Below are 16,862 nucleotides of genomic sequence, written 5' to 3'. Positions count from 1 at the left end.
CAGACCTCAGCACGTCCGCGTCTAATGCAGCTTTGTGGTGTTTCATCAAGTCTTTAGTGTGCTTCAATAAGTCACTGTTTACGAATGGAATACTGGAGAAAAATACACAAAATTGGCACAGTAAGTCTGATTTTAGCATGTTATTCCCCAAATCTCAATTGCTATGCTTACCCCACTCCCGAAATTGCAAGGGACCTGGAAATGTCAACTACAGAGCAGGGGAATAACAGGAATTATTAGCGGCCAATGGCATTGGAAGGCTAGGAGCTCCTGTGCAGCCGTTTGATTTACTATTAGGGGTGGAGGTGTGGTGAGCTACTATCTGCAAGCAGCACCTTCTCTGGGAGACCCTATTAATTGGGGTGATTTGAGCCCAGAAAATCCATAAACCGGACATTGTTACCGAGAGAAAAGACAAATTCCCTAACCGAGGACACACAGTTCCCACTCAAAAAAATCAGAGCCACATCTAATTTAAAAGAATGGAAGGGTCTGACAGTAACAAAAAGAAATAAATCTTGGATTCAAAAGGGTTGCATGCAAGATTTGCTTACCGTTTCAGTGGATTCCAAATTCCAGAACTAAGTAAAACCAGTAGAAGATATAAGGAACACTGATTTGTGCCATGAAATGGCATATTGAAATACTTGCTACTGCAGACATTCACTATTGAACAGCTAGTCATTCATAACAGAAAATATTTTTTTTTACTCAAATAGTAAGAAAATGGCGAGGTCTTCTACATCCCCATTTATACAGGAGTGAAGGGAACACACGGTGTGCAGATGAAAATGACTGCAATTTAATGGCACTTGTCCATATTCACTGGTTTTGATAGAACGTAGTAGCCTGCAAACTAAAAATACCATATCTTAGATTCCTGTTCCAAATAGAAATGTGTATTTACTATTACACTTGGGTGTAACTCTACAATTTGTTTTTGCTATTCGCAGTTTCAGTGTGTAGATTTATACCTAGATGTAGAATTAAATGTCTCCACCCACTCAAACCTGGGGATGGAACCACAAACAGCTTAAAGTTAATACTAGCAACTTTGCACAAATAAGTGAAGATCTTTCCAACCATGTTGGAGTTTCTTTACAGGAAATTACAGGTAAAATTATTAAAGGTTATATTCTCTTAAAAAGTTATTACATTGCTGAATTTAAAATATAAATCAATTACAAAAATATTTTCAAAGGTATTAATTAAAATAAAATGTTACAGCCACTAACTCAAATTAAATGTATATTACATTATTCATTTATATATATATATATATATATATATATATATATATATATATATATATATATATATATATATATCTCCATTTAATAAATACATTATTTTTCAATAATTATTTTAAAACTATCGGATCTTCTAATTTTTTTTAATTAATATGTGGTGCATTATGTTAAATGTCTTACCTGAATTATTTTTAAGTAAAAATGTAATTTAAGTTTATTACATTTTAAAAAAAATGGGTTAATAACTACATACATTTTAACGCTGTCTCTCTCTCTTTATATAGAGCTGAAATTAACTTTAGAAGTGTCTTACTACGTGGGGGACTGAGATAGTTTTCACCCTGCAACTGGCCCTTCTGGGAATATTGAGAGAATTGACCATCGCAAAACATGATCTTATCCTCTGCACTACAGCTCTGATGATGGCAAAGCGAGACATAGCCCAGTTGTGAGGAAACAAGTTTGTGGGCTGGTGCATGAACACTGAAAAATCTATAAACATGGCTAGGGGGCGTCCCTGGAAATTTAAGAAATTATAGAATCACTGGAGGAAAAACAGAGACCAGGACTGACAAGTTCAGCAGATTTAAGACCCAGCCCTACTGTGGACCAAGGAATTTGATGGGAGAAAAGGATGAATCTTGTGCATATCTACTGAACTTGTACGGAGTGCTACCAGTGAGGTCCCTCAAGTGTACTGTATGTGAGTCATGATTATAATATTTTTCTCACAATCTGGTACTGTATCCCATGTATGTGTCATGGAGTTTAATTATTTTACTAATTTCTATTCCAATAAAGAGAATTTAAAGCGAAGTGTCTTACTCATTCGTTACTCAGTGTGTGTTTGTATTATCACGTTCCTCCCTAAATTCCTTAAATTTGCCTCCCCCCTCCATTTCGCAGTAACGGTTCCCCGCTTTCCACTTTGCCCTCCCACATTTACTAAAACATATATACATGTGCGGAGGTCTCTGACACCATGGTAATGATCTCTGCACAAAACAGATAGGAGGTGGAGGTAGTTAGTGCTAAAATCCTGATCAACTTATTTAGTGATCGGTGTCTGCATTTTACACAAAGCTTTACTTTACACTGAGACGATGAATGTTACTCAAGTAGCAGAAAAGAAAATTGTACGGCAGAGAGACAGTTACAGAAAAATATTTATTGCAAGGGATATCTTTTGTACTTTTGTTAATGATGTTGGTAATTCTGGAATTGGTCTGCTGGGAAGGCCAAGTGAAATGCATTGTCCAGTTGCTAAGAAGATTATTGAATAGGTCTTGTGCATTAACAGGAGAGCCATGTCTGCATTTCTGCAAGCCATCATGCCACTCGTTTCAAGTGGATAAACGCTGCTTGTATGATGAATTCAGACATAAAGTGGACTTTCTAACAGCTATTAGTGACAGCGACTAATTTACGGGTTAGTTTTACTGATGTTAGGTTACCAACTGCATGTCATAGCGCTAGAAAATATAAAATCCACATAATCAGCAATGATTTCTAAATTGGTATACAACAACTAGAAATGTTTAGCTAGAGAGAACAGGCTGCTACAAACCCATTAATAGTTTAACTCCAGAATGTAGTGGCGTGTGCCAATTAGGTCAGAGTAAAGGGAGAATCCATCTAGTGCAGAAACTAATATGTGGTTTTGAGCTTTGCTGCTGCGCTCTCGTGCAACCACACGAAAGGTAAAAAACAAAAAAAACAAAAAAGAAGGCCTGCAACAAGCAGATTTTGGTCACATCACTAAGTGACAGCACTTTCCAGTAGACAGGAAGATAAAAAAAAAATCTAAAAGAATAAATAAAGCACAAGCAGCTGTAAAAATGTGAACTACTATGCAAGATCTCAGACACATACTGGCATTAGCCCTGTCCGTTATGCAGTCTTAATCAGTCAAGTTTATGCTCATCACTCTGTGATCACACCATCTAGGCTAATTAGGAAAATTCAAATAATGATTGCGTGATTCGCGTAATTTAGCATTACCCTTGTTACGTGAAAATACAGAAATTACGCCATTACACCAATTTGCGCCATTCGTGGTAAACATTTACTGCTAAACATGCCATTCGTAACAAGAGAAATGAGCCTCTGTTCACAGTGCTTTTGTTAAATGCATCCTTGTGCCAAAAACTGACGCAAAGACACATTTCATGTTAAAATAAATCATGAAATGACAGATTCATATTTCACATTACTATGTGCGAATTTTAGGTAACTACGCTAAAGCAAGTTGCCTATATTTCTCACACCCCTACTAAATATGCCAGTAGTCTTCCACCCTATTAAATGTTACACCAGGCTTCCCAAGGTGGTGAGTGGGTTACTTCCAACACCCAACACATTTTTTTTTGTTTTCCATTAACAGACAGTGAGGGATCCATTGATGAACGTTACACACATACGAACTTCAAGTAAACCTAGTACGCTTTACAAAGCCCTCAAAATCAATGGATTACAGGCCAGATGTACGAAGCCTTTTAGCAGTCACACATCCTGTGATTTGCTAAATCATAGGGGTTGTAGCTGCTAAATGACTTTTTATTATGTTCCAAACTCATGATCCTACCAAATTACAAAATGGGCTTAGAAATGCATACCGAATTGCAATTTGGAAGTGGCGTGTTAGGTCATCCCTTCCAAATTTCAATTCGGAAAGCTATGTACAATGGTTTGCGAGCGCAATTTCGGTCCCAAACCTTATACAGATGACTATCCCCCAAAGGAGGTGGTAACCCCTTCGCAATCATACCTTTGTTGGCATCCAATACTAGTGAGGCACTCTTTGTGAACTACCTCATGAATAGTAATAAAATAGGGATTGTCAACATGCAACCCACTTGTAATGGGGATTCTGCAAATTGACTTTCAGTTTGCATAATCAAAATTGGTTTGCAAAAAGGTACGCAATCTGAAGAAACTTTTGTAAATCCATTCTTCGTGCATTTGGCCCTAGGTTCGTTAATCAAGAAAAATAACTAGAAATTGATCCATACTTCCTGTTGCATTTTTATCACGCACAAATTCTGTTTCCAAGCGTTTGAATACGTTTTGTAGGCTAAGGTACTCTTTTAGAAGGAGGAAGACATGAAAGTGGAAAACTGCATACCACGAAATATTATCACTGTAGTAACTTGAACCACCCTTGTTCTTAAGTCAACTCTACCCTGGGATATTCTTAAAGTTGCAGCTGTTTGTACTGTGTTGATATGACCTAGCTATATGCATAGCTTTCTTCAGCTAGGAAAAACTTCCTCTGTTAAGGTGAATTTGTAACTTCACCTTTACACAATACATGAAGACTATAAATAGAGTTAAGAAATATGGCTTCGTGTGGGAATGTTCTGAGATTCAACTGTACTGGGCCACCATGTTGGATGATTTATTCTGGGAGAGACCATTCCATTGAATCCGCAGTTCATTCTACTGGGAATATCCACTGAAATTGACCTCCCCAAACCAAAGCTGACCCTGATTCAACTAGGTTTGGTGGTGGCGAAACGTGACCTGGCCAGGGCATGGGGGGCTGTGGCGAGTCCGTCTCTGGTGGACTGGAAAAAGAGTATGGATATGTATATGTTGGGGGAGAAGACGACTTATAACGCGCGGGGCTGTCCTAAAAAGTTCTGGAAAATATGGAAACCTTGGCTCACACACTATGGACTCTCGCTCTCTGATTCACAATGATTGTCTAAGATGGGTGTATGGATGGGGGGAAAGAGGAGGCCCACAATGATGTGCTGGGGTAAGATAGTGTTATTTGATTGTTCACCGCTGCTATGCGAATATGAAGCAGATGTCAAATGGAATATGGTAACGAGTTTTGCTAATGAACAATGTCTATGTAATGCAATTAAGGAAATACCAATAAAATATATATATTTTTTAATATGGCTTCATTTATTGATCACAAGCAAAAACGTCTATTTCTACCCAAGATTCCTATCGAAGCTTGTACCTTCTGTGGGAAGTGGATCAAACTAAGATGCCACAGAAGCTCCAACATGTTACAGACTGTGTAATTTCTCTTAAATGTGCAATTTGGGGTGACACATTATTAATGTTACTAACGATTTGTATGTTGGATTTCAGTCACAAATGCTGAATTAATGGCACTGCGATTAAAACAATTTTATTACACATTTAGAAGTGTGTTTATTAATGTGGTTTAGTTGTGCAATATTTTAATGAAGACATAATTTTAATTAGAATGGGTATTGTTCGGATGTACTGTTCATCTTGCTCCTGCTCATTCACTATCTAAATCAATGCCTCCCTGAGCGGCTTATCTCCCCACAGTCTTTGCAGAGCACAGGACACTGTGACATAATTATTTATTTTCTTGAACATGCATGCATTGTGAATGAAACGTTCTTCATGTATTAAATGTTGCAACTCCAAGGACATTTCCGCAGCAGTTCAATGTGGGCCTGGTAGTAGAATATAGTGTATAATCAATTGTTTGAAAAAAGTTTCTTGTCGAGTTGTGCATCACGGAGAGAAACAGCCCGAAAAGATGCTGACATTTTCTTTAAAAGTGGGTTATTTTTGTCTATTACAGTGACGCTGCTATTTCTGATTTCTCAAATATGTGTTATAACTTGTCATGCCACTGTGAGTTTGCAGTTTTTGCTCAATTAATGTTATAAATTTCTTTTGAAAACTCTGTTCATTTGATTTTAAGGTGACTTTCCTGCTCCTCTAAGGATGACGTCTGTCTCTCATGTTTTTGCTGTTCATTTGAGACTTAGATTATTATGGTGTCGGATTATGTACTCTGGATTTAGGTCTTCATGGCATTTACGTTTTATTCTGTACCGTATGAATATCGAGATTTTTATAATAAAACCCTTTAACTTTTCTCTGATATTTATCTCAATTATTGTGTGGACTCTACTAAATTGATTTTGGACTTGATGTCGAGGAGGGTGGTGTTCTTATTGCAAGACCAACCGTGTTGAAGCGGAACCGCCAAAGATACATTTTGGGGTGTTCTTAAATTTGGGATGTCTTAAGAATTGGGGTTCAGGGTTCTGCTTCAACATAGATAATTCCATTTAAAAAGAAATTAAATTCAAGTTTGCTTCAATTCCAAATTGATGTTCTCCTGTACAGCACTTCACTCACAATTATATGCAAATGTTAGAGCCCAACTGAGTATCAAATGTGTCAGGTTGAGGGTAGTTAGAAAAAAATGATCTTTTGACAATCTTTTACAACGTAATATATCTTTTTAAAACCCTAACTCATTTGAGACTCTAAAGTATAAGGTATACTGTAAATGTTTGGAATTCTAGCTCAATTTGATTCAATAGAGCTATTATAGCTTTAATGGATTTCACTGATCCAAGTCTTGCTTGGGGTATACTGGCCTATATTATATGAGCAGGGAACGTGTCCCAGAATTTTATGCATAAGGAGATCAGGGTTCAACTCCACCGTTTAGCTGCTGTTGCCAGTCATGGAATGTCACTGTTGCTGCCGTCATTTCAGAATTCTAAATCTTATGCTCAGGGGGCATCAAAGTCACTTCTACCCACACAAAGAGAATGCTACTGCAGTATACAAATGAAACTACAATTGCTCTTGCTATTGTTCCTCGTCCATGTTCTTCCAAATAACAATCTCCTTTTAGTAAAAACTCTGATGTAATAGGGACATCTCTTTATTAGTGGGATGACGGGCAGCGCAATAAATAGGGTTTTAGAATGTGTTGCATTGTGATGTCATCCACAGTTGTCAACATAAACATTACATTTTCTTGGGTTGATGGAAGTGTGGCCAAGCTCGCATGGAGTGAATACACAACACTCAGCGCTCCTGCCCGGCCGGTCAATAATTTCATTAAATTAGGTTACCTGCAGAGCTGTAAATTGGTGACCCATCGAGGGAGGGGATACCTGGGACCTGGGCTCTGGTGACGGTAGTGTGACAATGAAAAAGTCAGCATTGAGCCCAGCACAAATGAGGTGCCCAGAGTGTAAAATGGCAGCCACCACACACTAATGTGGAGCTGCACCCATTAGATTGGAGTCTGGCCCTGGAGTGAGGAGACCGGGGCAGTGAGCAGCCTATGACAGTGGATCGACCCAGGACAGTGGATGGACCCAGAAGGCCACAGAACGTGAGAGGAGGTGCATGGGATGGAGTGCCAAGGCCTCGAATTTTGAGCTGCAGCGGCCGTGGCCCCAGAAGAAGTACTCATGGGGAGACCTGCACACCTGTAGAAAATGGACTCTGGCGGTCGGCCCTTCGCTGAATTGCTGATTGCTGGGTTGCCAGGGGCCATGTAGGCGAGGACAGCCCAAACCCCCCCACCCCCCATTTGGGACTTGCTTACAGACAGTGGCCAAGACTGGTGAAAAGACGACAAGAAGCCTGCTAAACCACCTTCTGGTGGGTGTACTGTCTTACGAATTGTGCGGTGGACTACACCCAGTGGCGAACCTGGCCCTTGGGTGAGAGGCAAGGGCTGCCTGCTGCAACGAGAGACTCAGGTGGTCATAAGAATGAGAGGAGACGAGTTATGTTAGGTCATTTTGTATGGTGGACTTTATTACCAGTGAGGGTATGCAACAGAAAAGTAGGTCAGGCAGAGCTCCTATTGAACAGCCGGGTCTTCAGTTTCTTGCAGATGTGGAGTAACGATGGGGCAGTTATAATCTTGTTCATTCCAGGTCTTGGCGACAATGCAGAAGAAAGAGCGCTCTCCTGATATACTTCTGCGGATGCAGGGAATAAGTGCGAGGGTGAGTGTTGCAGAGCATAGCTGTCTGGTTGGATGGTACAGTTGAAGTCGGTCGTTGAGGTACGCAGATCTGGTGTTTTGGAGGGCTTTGTAGGCGCTGATGAGCAGCTTGAATTGGCATGGTTTCTGAATGGGTAGCCAGTGTAGTTCAGTGAGGTAGGGAATGATTTGAGAGCTTTTAAGATGAGTCTGCTGCAGTATTTTGGCTGGTGTTGTGTATGATGTTATTATGTTCTCAGCAGGGGCCCTTCATTCTAACGCTGTTCTGGAGTCTTGGGTCCGTGCCGTATCCCTGATGGTCAGTTGGAAGCTTGCCACGGACGGTGTTGGATGTTTTCTTGTGGTGCTGCATTTATCCTAATAAACAACGATTCTACTCTACACCGGACTACTGGATGTTACTTAACAAGCTTGGCGACGAGGATGAGATTCGGCAGCACCACCATACGAATTAACGTGTGCATCTCGTTTTATTAGATTTTTTTTAACGAATTCCATTCCTCAGGATAGTCCTAACAATATCCTTGTACAAGATATTCCTTTGTGTTCTGATGCAAATGCAAAACGTTTACGTAAAAAACCCTTATGGTTATCGGACTTTGTTAATCGAATTAGAGCTGAATTGTATACTTAATTTTATTTATTTATTTTTATGGAAGTTTATTTTGTTTTGTTTTTTATGTTTAAAGGAGCAAGATGTGTTGTGTATGATGTTATTATGTTTTCAGCCCGGGCCCTTCATTCTAACACTGTTCTGGAGTCTTGGGTCCGTGCTGTATTTCTGTTGGTCAGTTGAAAGCTTGCCATTGACGGTGTTGGATGTTTTCTTGTGGGGCTGCATTTATCCTAATAAACTACGATTCTACTCTACACCTGACTACTGGATGTTGCTTAACAGCTGGCCTGAAGACTTTGAGTGAGCTGGTTGGAGATGCGGACGTAGAGCTTGTTGCCGTAGTCAAGTCTACTGGTAATGAGAGCATGGGTGACAGTGTCTCTGATGTAAGCGGGCAGCCATTTGGTAATTTTGGGGAGCATACTGAGAATGAGGAAGCAGGATGAGGCCACTGCGTTCATCCGTTTAGTCACAGTGACTGTCGACTAGAAAGATACCGAGGTTTCTGGCATGGTTTGTGGGGGTGGGCGTGAGTCCTATTTTGGCTAGCACCAGTCGGAGTTCCATGGAGGGCTACTGTTTCCAAAGATCAGGATCTCCATTTAGGCTGTGTTGAGTTTTAGGCAGTTCTCCCTCATCGATCTGGCCACGTTGGTCATGTAGAAGGAGAAGTTGGTCTTGGTGCTCTTGTTGATGAGGTAGAGGATGAGCTATGTGTCGCGGGCATAGAAGACAATGTTGATGTTGTGGGCGCTTATGATGCGGCGAGGGGTGCCATGTACACTTTAAAAAAGTATTGAGCTCAGGGAGGATCCTTGGGGGACTCCTTAGATGAGCTTTTGGGGTTCGGAGGTGTAAGGGGCTGACTCGTATTTTGTCGAGAGAAAGAGGTGATCCATCTCAGCGCAGGTCCATGAATTCCTGAGTCATGAAGTCTAAAGATGAGGTGCTGTGGGATACGGTGTTGAAAGTGTAGTAAGCAAATGGTGATAGGAAAACAGGTAAATAAATCCAAGAGTCTTCCAATAAGATGAGAAGTCAGGTTTATTCCAATAGGTAGACCCACGACTGTTCACATCAACAGCAAGGCATCATCTGACATTATCTGAATACATTCTAGAACATCACTATGTCAAAGAGGTTGAAGGAAAACAACCTTTCATTAAAGAGACATACATATATATATCTAACTACTATATCTTACCTCACTACAGAAAGTCACTGAGAGGTCAAGGAGGATGAGGGTGGCGGTTTCCTCTCTGTCCATGATGGTCCGTATGTAGTCTGTTGCTGCCAAGAGGGAGGTTTCCATGCTGCGGTTCTGCAGAATCCTGACTGAGTGATGTCCAGGAGGTGGTGGTGTACTATGTCGGAGGAGAGTTGCCTGTTGATCTCTTAAATTTGGACAGGAATGGTAGGAGCAAGATGGATCTGTAGTTGCCGAGTTCTTCTCAGTCTGCCGAGGGTTTTTCCAGGAGAGTCGTGACCTCTGCGTGTTTCCGGTTATCTGAGAAGGTTCTGCTAAGGATGGAGGTGCTGATGATGGTAGGTGAGATTGGCGTTGCTTAGTGTTCTTCCCAAGTTAAAGATGTGCTGAGGATAGGGTTCAGTGAGGGCGCCTGAATGGATGGTCTTCATAATTCCGGCTGTGTCTTCTGTGGTGAGGGGTCTCCAGTTTGTTAGTTGATGGGCATTCTTGGTGGTGGTGGGCAGTTGCTCGGTCAGGTGTTCTGTTGTGGGTTGATGTGCGAAGTTAGTGTAGAACTTGAGTATTTTGTTATGGAATAAGTTGGAGAGGCTGTAGAAAAAATAATGCGATGGGGTAATGGTGTTGGTGGCAGCTGTTGAGTTGAAGAATACTCCGACAATGCTGAAAAGTTATTTGCTGAAGTTGGAGCAGTATTCCAGTTTCAGTACACAGACTGCTTTCCTGGCTTCTTTGATCTGGGCATGATACCTTCCGAGTGTGGATTTATAGGTCTCTCCTGAGGTGCTGTCTCGGCTGGTTCTCCAGCTTCTCTCTAGACGTTTGTTGTGCATTTTTTGTTTTTTAGATCTTCCGTGTACCAGCAAGTTTGAGCATTAGTTCTTGCTTGCCTAATTTTACTCAGGAAAGCCAGTGTGCTGGTGAAGTCTGAGATTAAGTTGTTGAATAAAGTTAAGTAATTCTGTAGGTCGCCTGCATTCTGTAGGTCGCCTGTAGGTATAGGCTGGCTGGAACAGAGCGTGTAGGTCTAGTTCGCCTCTGCTTTTCAGTTCCAGCTGCATTTAAAGCTGCTGGCTGGCTTTGGCTTGCTGGAGTGGAGTGAAGTGGAAGTGCACAATAGAGTTGTCCACCCATGTGAGAGGGATCAGGTGGCTGAAGATAATTTTGCAGCTGGCTGCGAAGAAGGGGTCGAGGATGTGCCCTGCGTTGTAAGTTGGACCTTGGACAAGCTGTTTGAGTCCGATGTTTTCAAGGTGCTCGAGAAAGGCAGGGGAGTTGGGGGCCGTTGGGTCATCAAGATGAAAGCTGAGGTCGCCAAGTAGAAAGAAGGCATTGGATCTGATGGCAAAGGGAGTGATGAGGAGATGGTGAAGGTGGCGCGTGGTCTTGGTGGTCGGTAAGTGAGGGTGCCTGTGATGGTTGTGGCTGACTTGTAGTCGGAAATGCATGTGGCTCCATGAATGTGGTGAGTTTGTACAAAGAGGTGGTGCAGGTGATGGGGTCTCTGTGGGGGATTGTGGTGCCGGTCTCGTAGGTTGATCTTGTAGCCAGTAGAGACGGCCTTGGCGATGGCAGAGATGGATGACTGGTTGAGGCAGGTTTCAGTGAGAAAAAGAATGTTTGGAGAGTGCATGTTGATGAGGTCCAAGACTTCGGTGGTGTGCTTGCAGACACATCTAGAGTGGAGGAGCATGCATGCGATACATGATGGGTGGTGTCGGAGTGATGCGGCAATCAGAACAGTAGAACAGTCCTACCATGGAGTGAGGTATGGAGCGAGGGCAGCAGCTGTGGCGGCGTCCTGTGTTTAGGACTTGCAAGTCGGAGGGGGTGAAACAGTGCCGGTGGGACAGAAGAGCATCCGTGGCATAGAGCGCAGTCCAGACTGACTTGCCTTTGGGATGCCTATGGAGGAGGCATCCCAGAGGTGGAGGTTGCGAAAGTGTGGGAGGGTGTAGGTGGGAGAGTCCATGGAGCGGGGAAAAGAAGAGACAATAGTCATAGGCACAGAACGAGAGAGCACAAACTGAGAACAAAAGAAGATACAGGGCACAAAACTGGCACAAAAGACGGGGCAAAGCACAAAACGAGCTAAATACCAAGGAGAAGCAAGAGTGAAAGGGAGCCCAGGCAAGAGCATAAGGAAGCGAGAACAAGAGTGCAAGAAGAGTCAAAGAGTGAGTGAAAGCAAGAAGACAGCTAAGAGCACCAAGAGGACAGCAGAGAAGAGTCAATAAGGATCCAGAGAGAGTGAGAGCAAGAGGACATCAGTGGGCGAGGAAGAGTGGAGGAGCACAACAAGGTGGGGGTTTGAGGCAGATGTCCCGGTCCGAAAGGGCCTTAGACTGATCGGGCGACCAGTCCAGGTAAGTAGGAGCTGGGGCCTAGTTGTGTGAGGTGGTGAACATGGACCGTGCCTTGGTAGGTACCGGCATGGCTGCGGCCCAGGGAGAGATACGTGCAGAGATGTCTGTGCACCTATAAAGAGCGGGCTGTGCCTGCTGGCCTTTAGTTGACAGGTTGCATAGCTACCGGAGCGCCCTGAAGAAGATAATAAGCCCTCGCCTGGGTTTCACTGAAAGCGACCAGAACGGACCGGGGAGAAAAGAGAGGCTAATAACCATTTTGCTGCACTGTGGGCTTGGCACAGCGGCTCACCGTCAGTTGGCTGGTTACATGAGAACTGGAGAGGCCTGGAGTGAGAGGGGAGGGCCACCCAAGGACTGGGAACAACCAGAGCAGGCGACGGCAGTCAGACCCCACCGCCTGGACAGGGCACTTGCTGCACACTGCCATAAGCTATGTGACTTGGGTATACTAATGGCCACATAACACTGCAGCCAAATAAAGCTCACAGCAGAGGACCCTGAAAGAGATCTTATGCATCAGGGACCACATCCCTATTTCATACTCCCAGATGAGCACCAGACGTCGCCCTAGGACCACCCAAGGATGGAGTCCGCATCTGGAATGCCAAGGAGTCAGAATCCTGCTTGTCCAATTCCGAAAAGTAAGCCTAGACAGAATACTGGAGGCCATCGCCGCATCCATCCAGAGAGGTGAAAACACACAGCAGCGATAGACTTGCTCCTCCTGCGAGACAAACAAAGAAAACTTGCTGATAAAGTGCTTATAGCCGAAACAACATTGGATACCAAATACCTAGGATGGTCGGTCCGGATAAGACTGTGTAGACCCTGGCAGACAACATACGCGTATTAGAAACTAGGGTAGATGAAGGCCGCAATAGAAGGGACAATATTTATGTAGTGGGCTTGCATTGAACGAGAGGAGGGCACAGGCATATTACAAAATCTAGAAAGGTGGTTGAGATAACTACTATTGCCCCAGGAACAGTCACAGTTCTTCACCCTAGACAGGGAGCATCATGTACCAGCCCGGCTCTTCCCAAGCGGGGACGCAGCCAAGACCGATTGTCGCTTGACTTCTACGCTTCAGAGATATGGACTTGATTCTTTAGACAACCAGGCAGACTGGCTCCATTGCAGTTGGAAACCACAAGTTTATGATCTTCCTAGACTATACCCTATGGTGCAAAAGATGAGAGCGTTATTTGTGGAAGCAAATAAGAACAATGAGGGATGCAGGGTAGCGATACATGTTACTATACCCGGCTAGGTTGAAAGTGCTCCTGGAGAACAAGGCCTACTTCTTCACAGAGGAAGCCGAAGCTTGGGCCTGGGTAGATAAATATAAGGCCTAGAGGGGATAAGATCGAGTGAAACCATGGCACAAGCGTATACGGGTTCGCCACAGGAATACAAAGAAACCAATGAACGATTGTGAGAAGGAGGGCAGGGCGACAGCCAATGCTGCAGCGTCACTCCTGAATGAGCAATAAACAACCTCCGGCCTGGAGGGATCAGTGTCAGGGATGTCTGGAGATGATTCTGATTCTGACGTACACTTGGCGGACACTGATGACCTCCCTGTTGCCGCAGGACAGCGGATGACTTCTAAAATGCACATTCAATGAAACTACGTCACACGGAACCCCTGGAGTCCAAGACTTAGCCAAGGGACATGGATTGTGGCCTTCTGGGTGGGCTGCGAGTACTACACTGGAGGAATGGCAGTTCGGACTGAATGGTCCTACTGGAGTAGGGTCAAGAGTGATTTGCTTATAGCTGGGTTCAAACTTAGGGGGCATGGTGGGCAGAATAATGATGGATCGGGATAAGTCCCCAAGTGATCACCAGTGGCTGAGATTAATTCTTGCATTCCATCCAACACTGTTTTGTATACTTACTACACTGGACTATGAGCAGGGAACCCCAACATCTTCCTATTAATATGGTGAGGTAAGAGAAATAGCACATGCCCTTTGCAGTTTATGTTGTGACTCAGAGTGGGTGTTATTGGTTGTTCCAGACAATAGGCACAACCTTGGTCTGTGGTATGGGACCCCATGGTGGCGGGGGGAGGGGGGTTGGAGCTGGTGTACCTGCATGACATGTTGCATAGGAACACCTACACCCTTATGACATGGGACGTCAAAGGTTTGGGGTTGGCACTAAAGAGATATAAAATACATGCACACCTTGAAAGAGGAAAGAGTGTGCAGATAGCATTCCTTCAGGAGACACATTTAACACAATCAGAAGCTCAAACTCCAGAGGTAGTGGAGAGGTCAAGTGTATGTAACTGGCTGCTCTTCTTTCACTAGGACAGTGTTAATAAGGATTCACCCGGGGGTTCCATTCAGTGTCACTCTACTGAAAATGATAGTGAGGGGCTGATACATGTTGATCACATGGAACCTAGATGGCAAGACCATTATGCTGGGAGAGACCTATGGCCCAAATATGAAGCAAAAGTGATAATATGACACTTTTGACATGACTAGAGGACAGGGCGGACGTGTCGGGTACTAAGAGAAGACACAAATTGTGTATTAGCTATGAAACTTGACTGAACATACTCCCCCTCCCTGGGAGAGAAACTACAGACCCCGCACCACCGAGCGGCGTGCAAGCCACACACGTCACACTCTCGCGCCTGGAAGAACTCCAACTGCAGCCAGGGCTCAATACAAATACACGGTTGCAAGCCCCAGCACCATTTATTTACCTTTCATGTACTTATCCTCTGCGTTAGATCACGTGAACAGGACCAAATTGTGGCAGTCCATGAAAAATATAGGGGTAGACCGCAAAATCGTCCACTTTCTAGAAGACCTCCACCATGCAACTAAGGCCAACGTTAGGTTCTCGCAGGACCTACGTGTGTCATGGAATTTCGATATCAAAAGAGGTGTACGCTAAGGATGTATTTTGGCCCCCTTTCTGTTCAATCTTTATATTAATGATCTAGATAAAGCCCTTCTATCAACAGGGGTTGATTATCTGCACGTAGGCCGACATGGCCTCCCCGTATTACTTCATGCGGACAATGCAGTCCTTATATCTAGGACCGCGAGGGGGCTACAAACCTTACTTGATGCCTTTTCAGCCTTTATGGCGGATCAGGACTTATCCATAAAGGATTTGAAATCCTACGTCATGCAAGTGCGGACACGCCCCAAAAAATTGTTTCATTTCAGAGAATGTTCGGCCAAGGTACCCTGCACAGACGTTTTTTCATACCTGGGGGTCGTATTGGATGCCCATATGAAATGGGGCCCACTCAAAGAAAGAAAGAAGAGGGACCTGGTGTGAGTGAACGCGGCTATTTTTAATTTTGAATCTAAGCTGGGAAACAGACCTATAGCAGCGTTGCTAACGATCTACCAAGCTAAGAGTATAGCGATAGCTTCGAATGGAAGCGAAATATGGGGGCACGTTACCACAAACGATCTTCAGGTAATTGAGAATAGTTTCCTGAAGTGATTATTGGGCGTTCCTTGTGGTTTATCCAACATGGTGGTACACGAAGAACTAGGGGTGCCTTATTTATGTGATATTTTGGCACTCCGTACTCTAATGTTCTGGTTCAAAATTTGGTTGAGCGAGGGTTTAACATTGAGCCAGTCGATTTTACAAGAGTGTATGACCCTTGATCATGCACTCTGTATACCATGGCTCAGATACATCATGATTGGTTTTGAAAGGTTAGGACGAGTTGAACTGTATACCAATCCTGAACTAATAACCAAACAGGATGTGGGGATAATAAGGGAGTCCTTTGGAAGTTTATTGAAATTGGAGAGGGAAGAGCTGGAATTATGCACACCTAGTGTTCGTAAATATTTAATGTTAAAGACAACTTCACTAGCTGAGCCTTACCTTCTGGGGTTATTAACTATTTATGAACATTTTTTACTGACCAGGTTTTGCCTGGACCTCTTTCACCTCCTGCTTGCCATACCTAGGGGAGCAGTAGAGGGTGCCATACCTAGGGGAGCAGTAGAGGGTAGTTAGCACACTGAGGCTGTGACAGAGAGTCTCCACAGGATCTGCTACACTTTGTATTATTTTGTACATTTTATGAGATTCCCCGGAAGTTTTTTATTGTGCCAATTTTAAAGAAGCTGAATTTTAAATAGGCTCGCCCTGCTCTCCTGTATCTACAATTGTTGAAGGATGAATGTATTTTCTTTGCTCTTGGTTACCTGAAATCTGTGAAGTCCTGGGCCTGTCTTGATTAAATACTAATAAGGGCCTTGGTTTAAGTCCCTTTTTTACATTTACTTATTTAAAAGACTGGGATGGGATAACCTTGTTGGTGGGTTTTTAACGTACGAGTTATGATTGTTGATATTTGAATTTTGCACCTTATATTAGAGATTTATACGGATTGCAGTGAAACGTATTTTAACTGTGATGAATTGTGTCGATTTTATGGAAATTTTTATGTATTGCTAAATTTTATGGTTTTTTATATCTGAAACCGAATAAAGTTGAAATTGAATTGAATACTCCCCCTGCCTGCCAAACATGGCATCAGCTAAATTGCTGCACATGGCACATGCTTACTAGATAGGTGGAAGACTGACATCTGGTGGACGCTTGGCATGCAGAACATGCTAATACTCATTTTATTCCCCCCCACATAACTTACATGTAT

The 16,862-nt window shown here is 43.3% G+C and overlaps 1 protein-coding gene across 2 annotated transcripts in view; it reads right to left on the bottom strand.

The window, feature by feature from the left end:
• SHISA5 (shisa family member 5) overlaps positions 1–16,862 on the bottom strand; it is a 327,160-nt gene that overhangs the window by 158,706 nt on the left and 151,592 nt on the right. Inside the window, exon 3 of one of the 2 annotated variants that reach the window (XM_078661376.1) lies at positions 6–92. The exons of the other annotated variant lie outside the window; for it this stretch is intronic. Coding sequence (XP_078517502.1) covers positions 6–92 — 87 coding nt within the window. The remainder of the gene's footprint in view (positions 1–5; positions 93–16,862) is intronic. 2 annotated transcript variants of the gene reach the window in all.

The sequence above is a fragment of the Lissotriton helveticus genome, chromosome 9, assembly GCF_964261635.1.
Source record: "Lissotriton helveticus chromosome 9, aLisHel1.1, whole genome shotgun sequence".
NCBI classification, from domain to species: Eukaryota; Metazoa; Chordata; class Amphibia; order Caudata; family Salamandridae; genus Lissotriton; species Lissotriton helveticus.
Note: the sequence above shows the minus strand (reverse complement) of the source record. Positions and strands in the feature narration are given on the sequence as shown.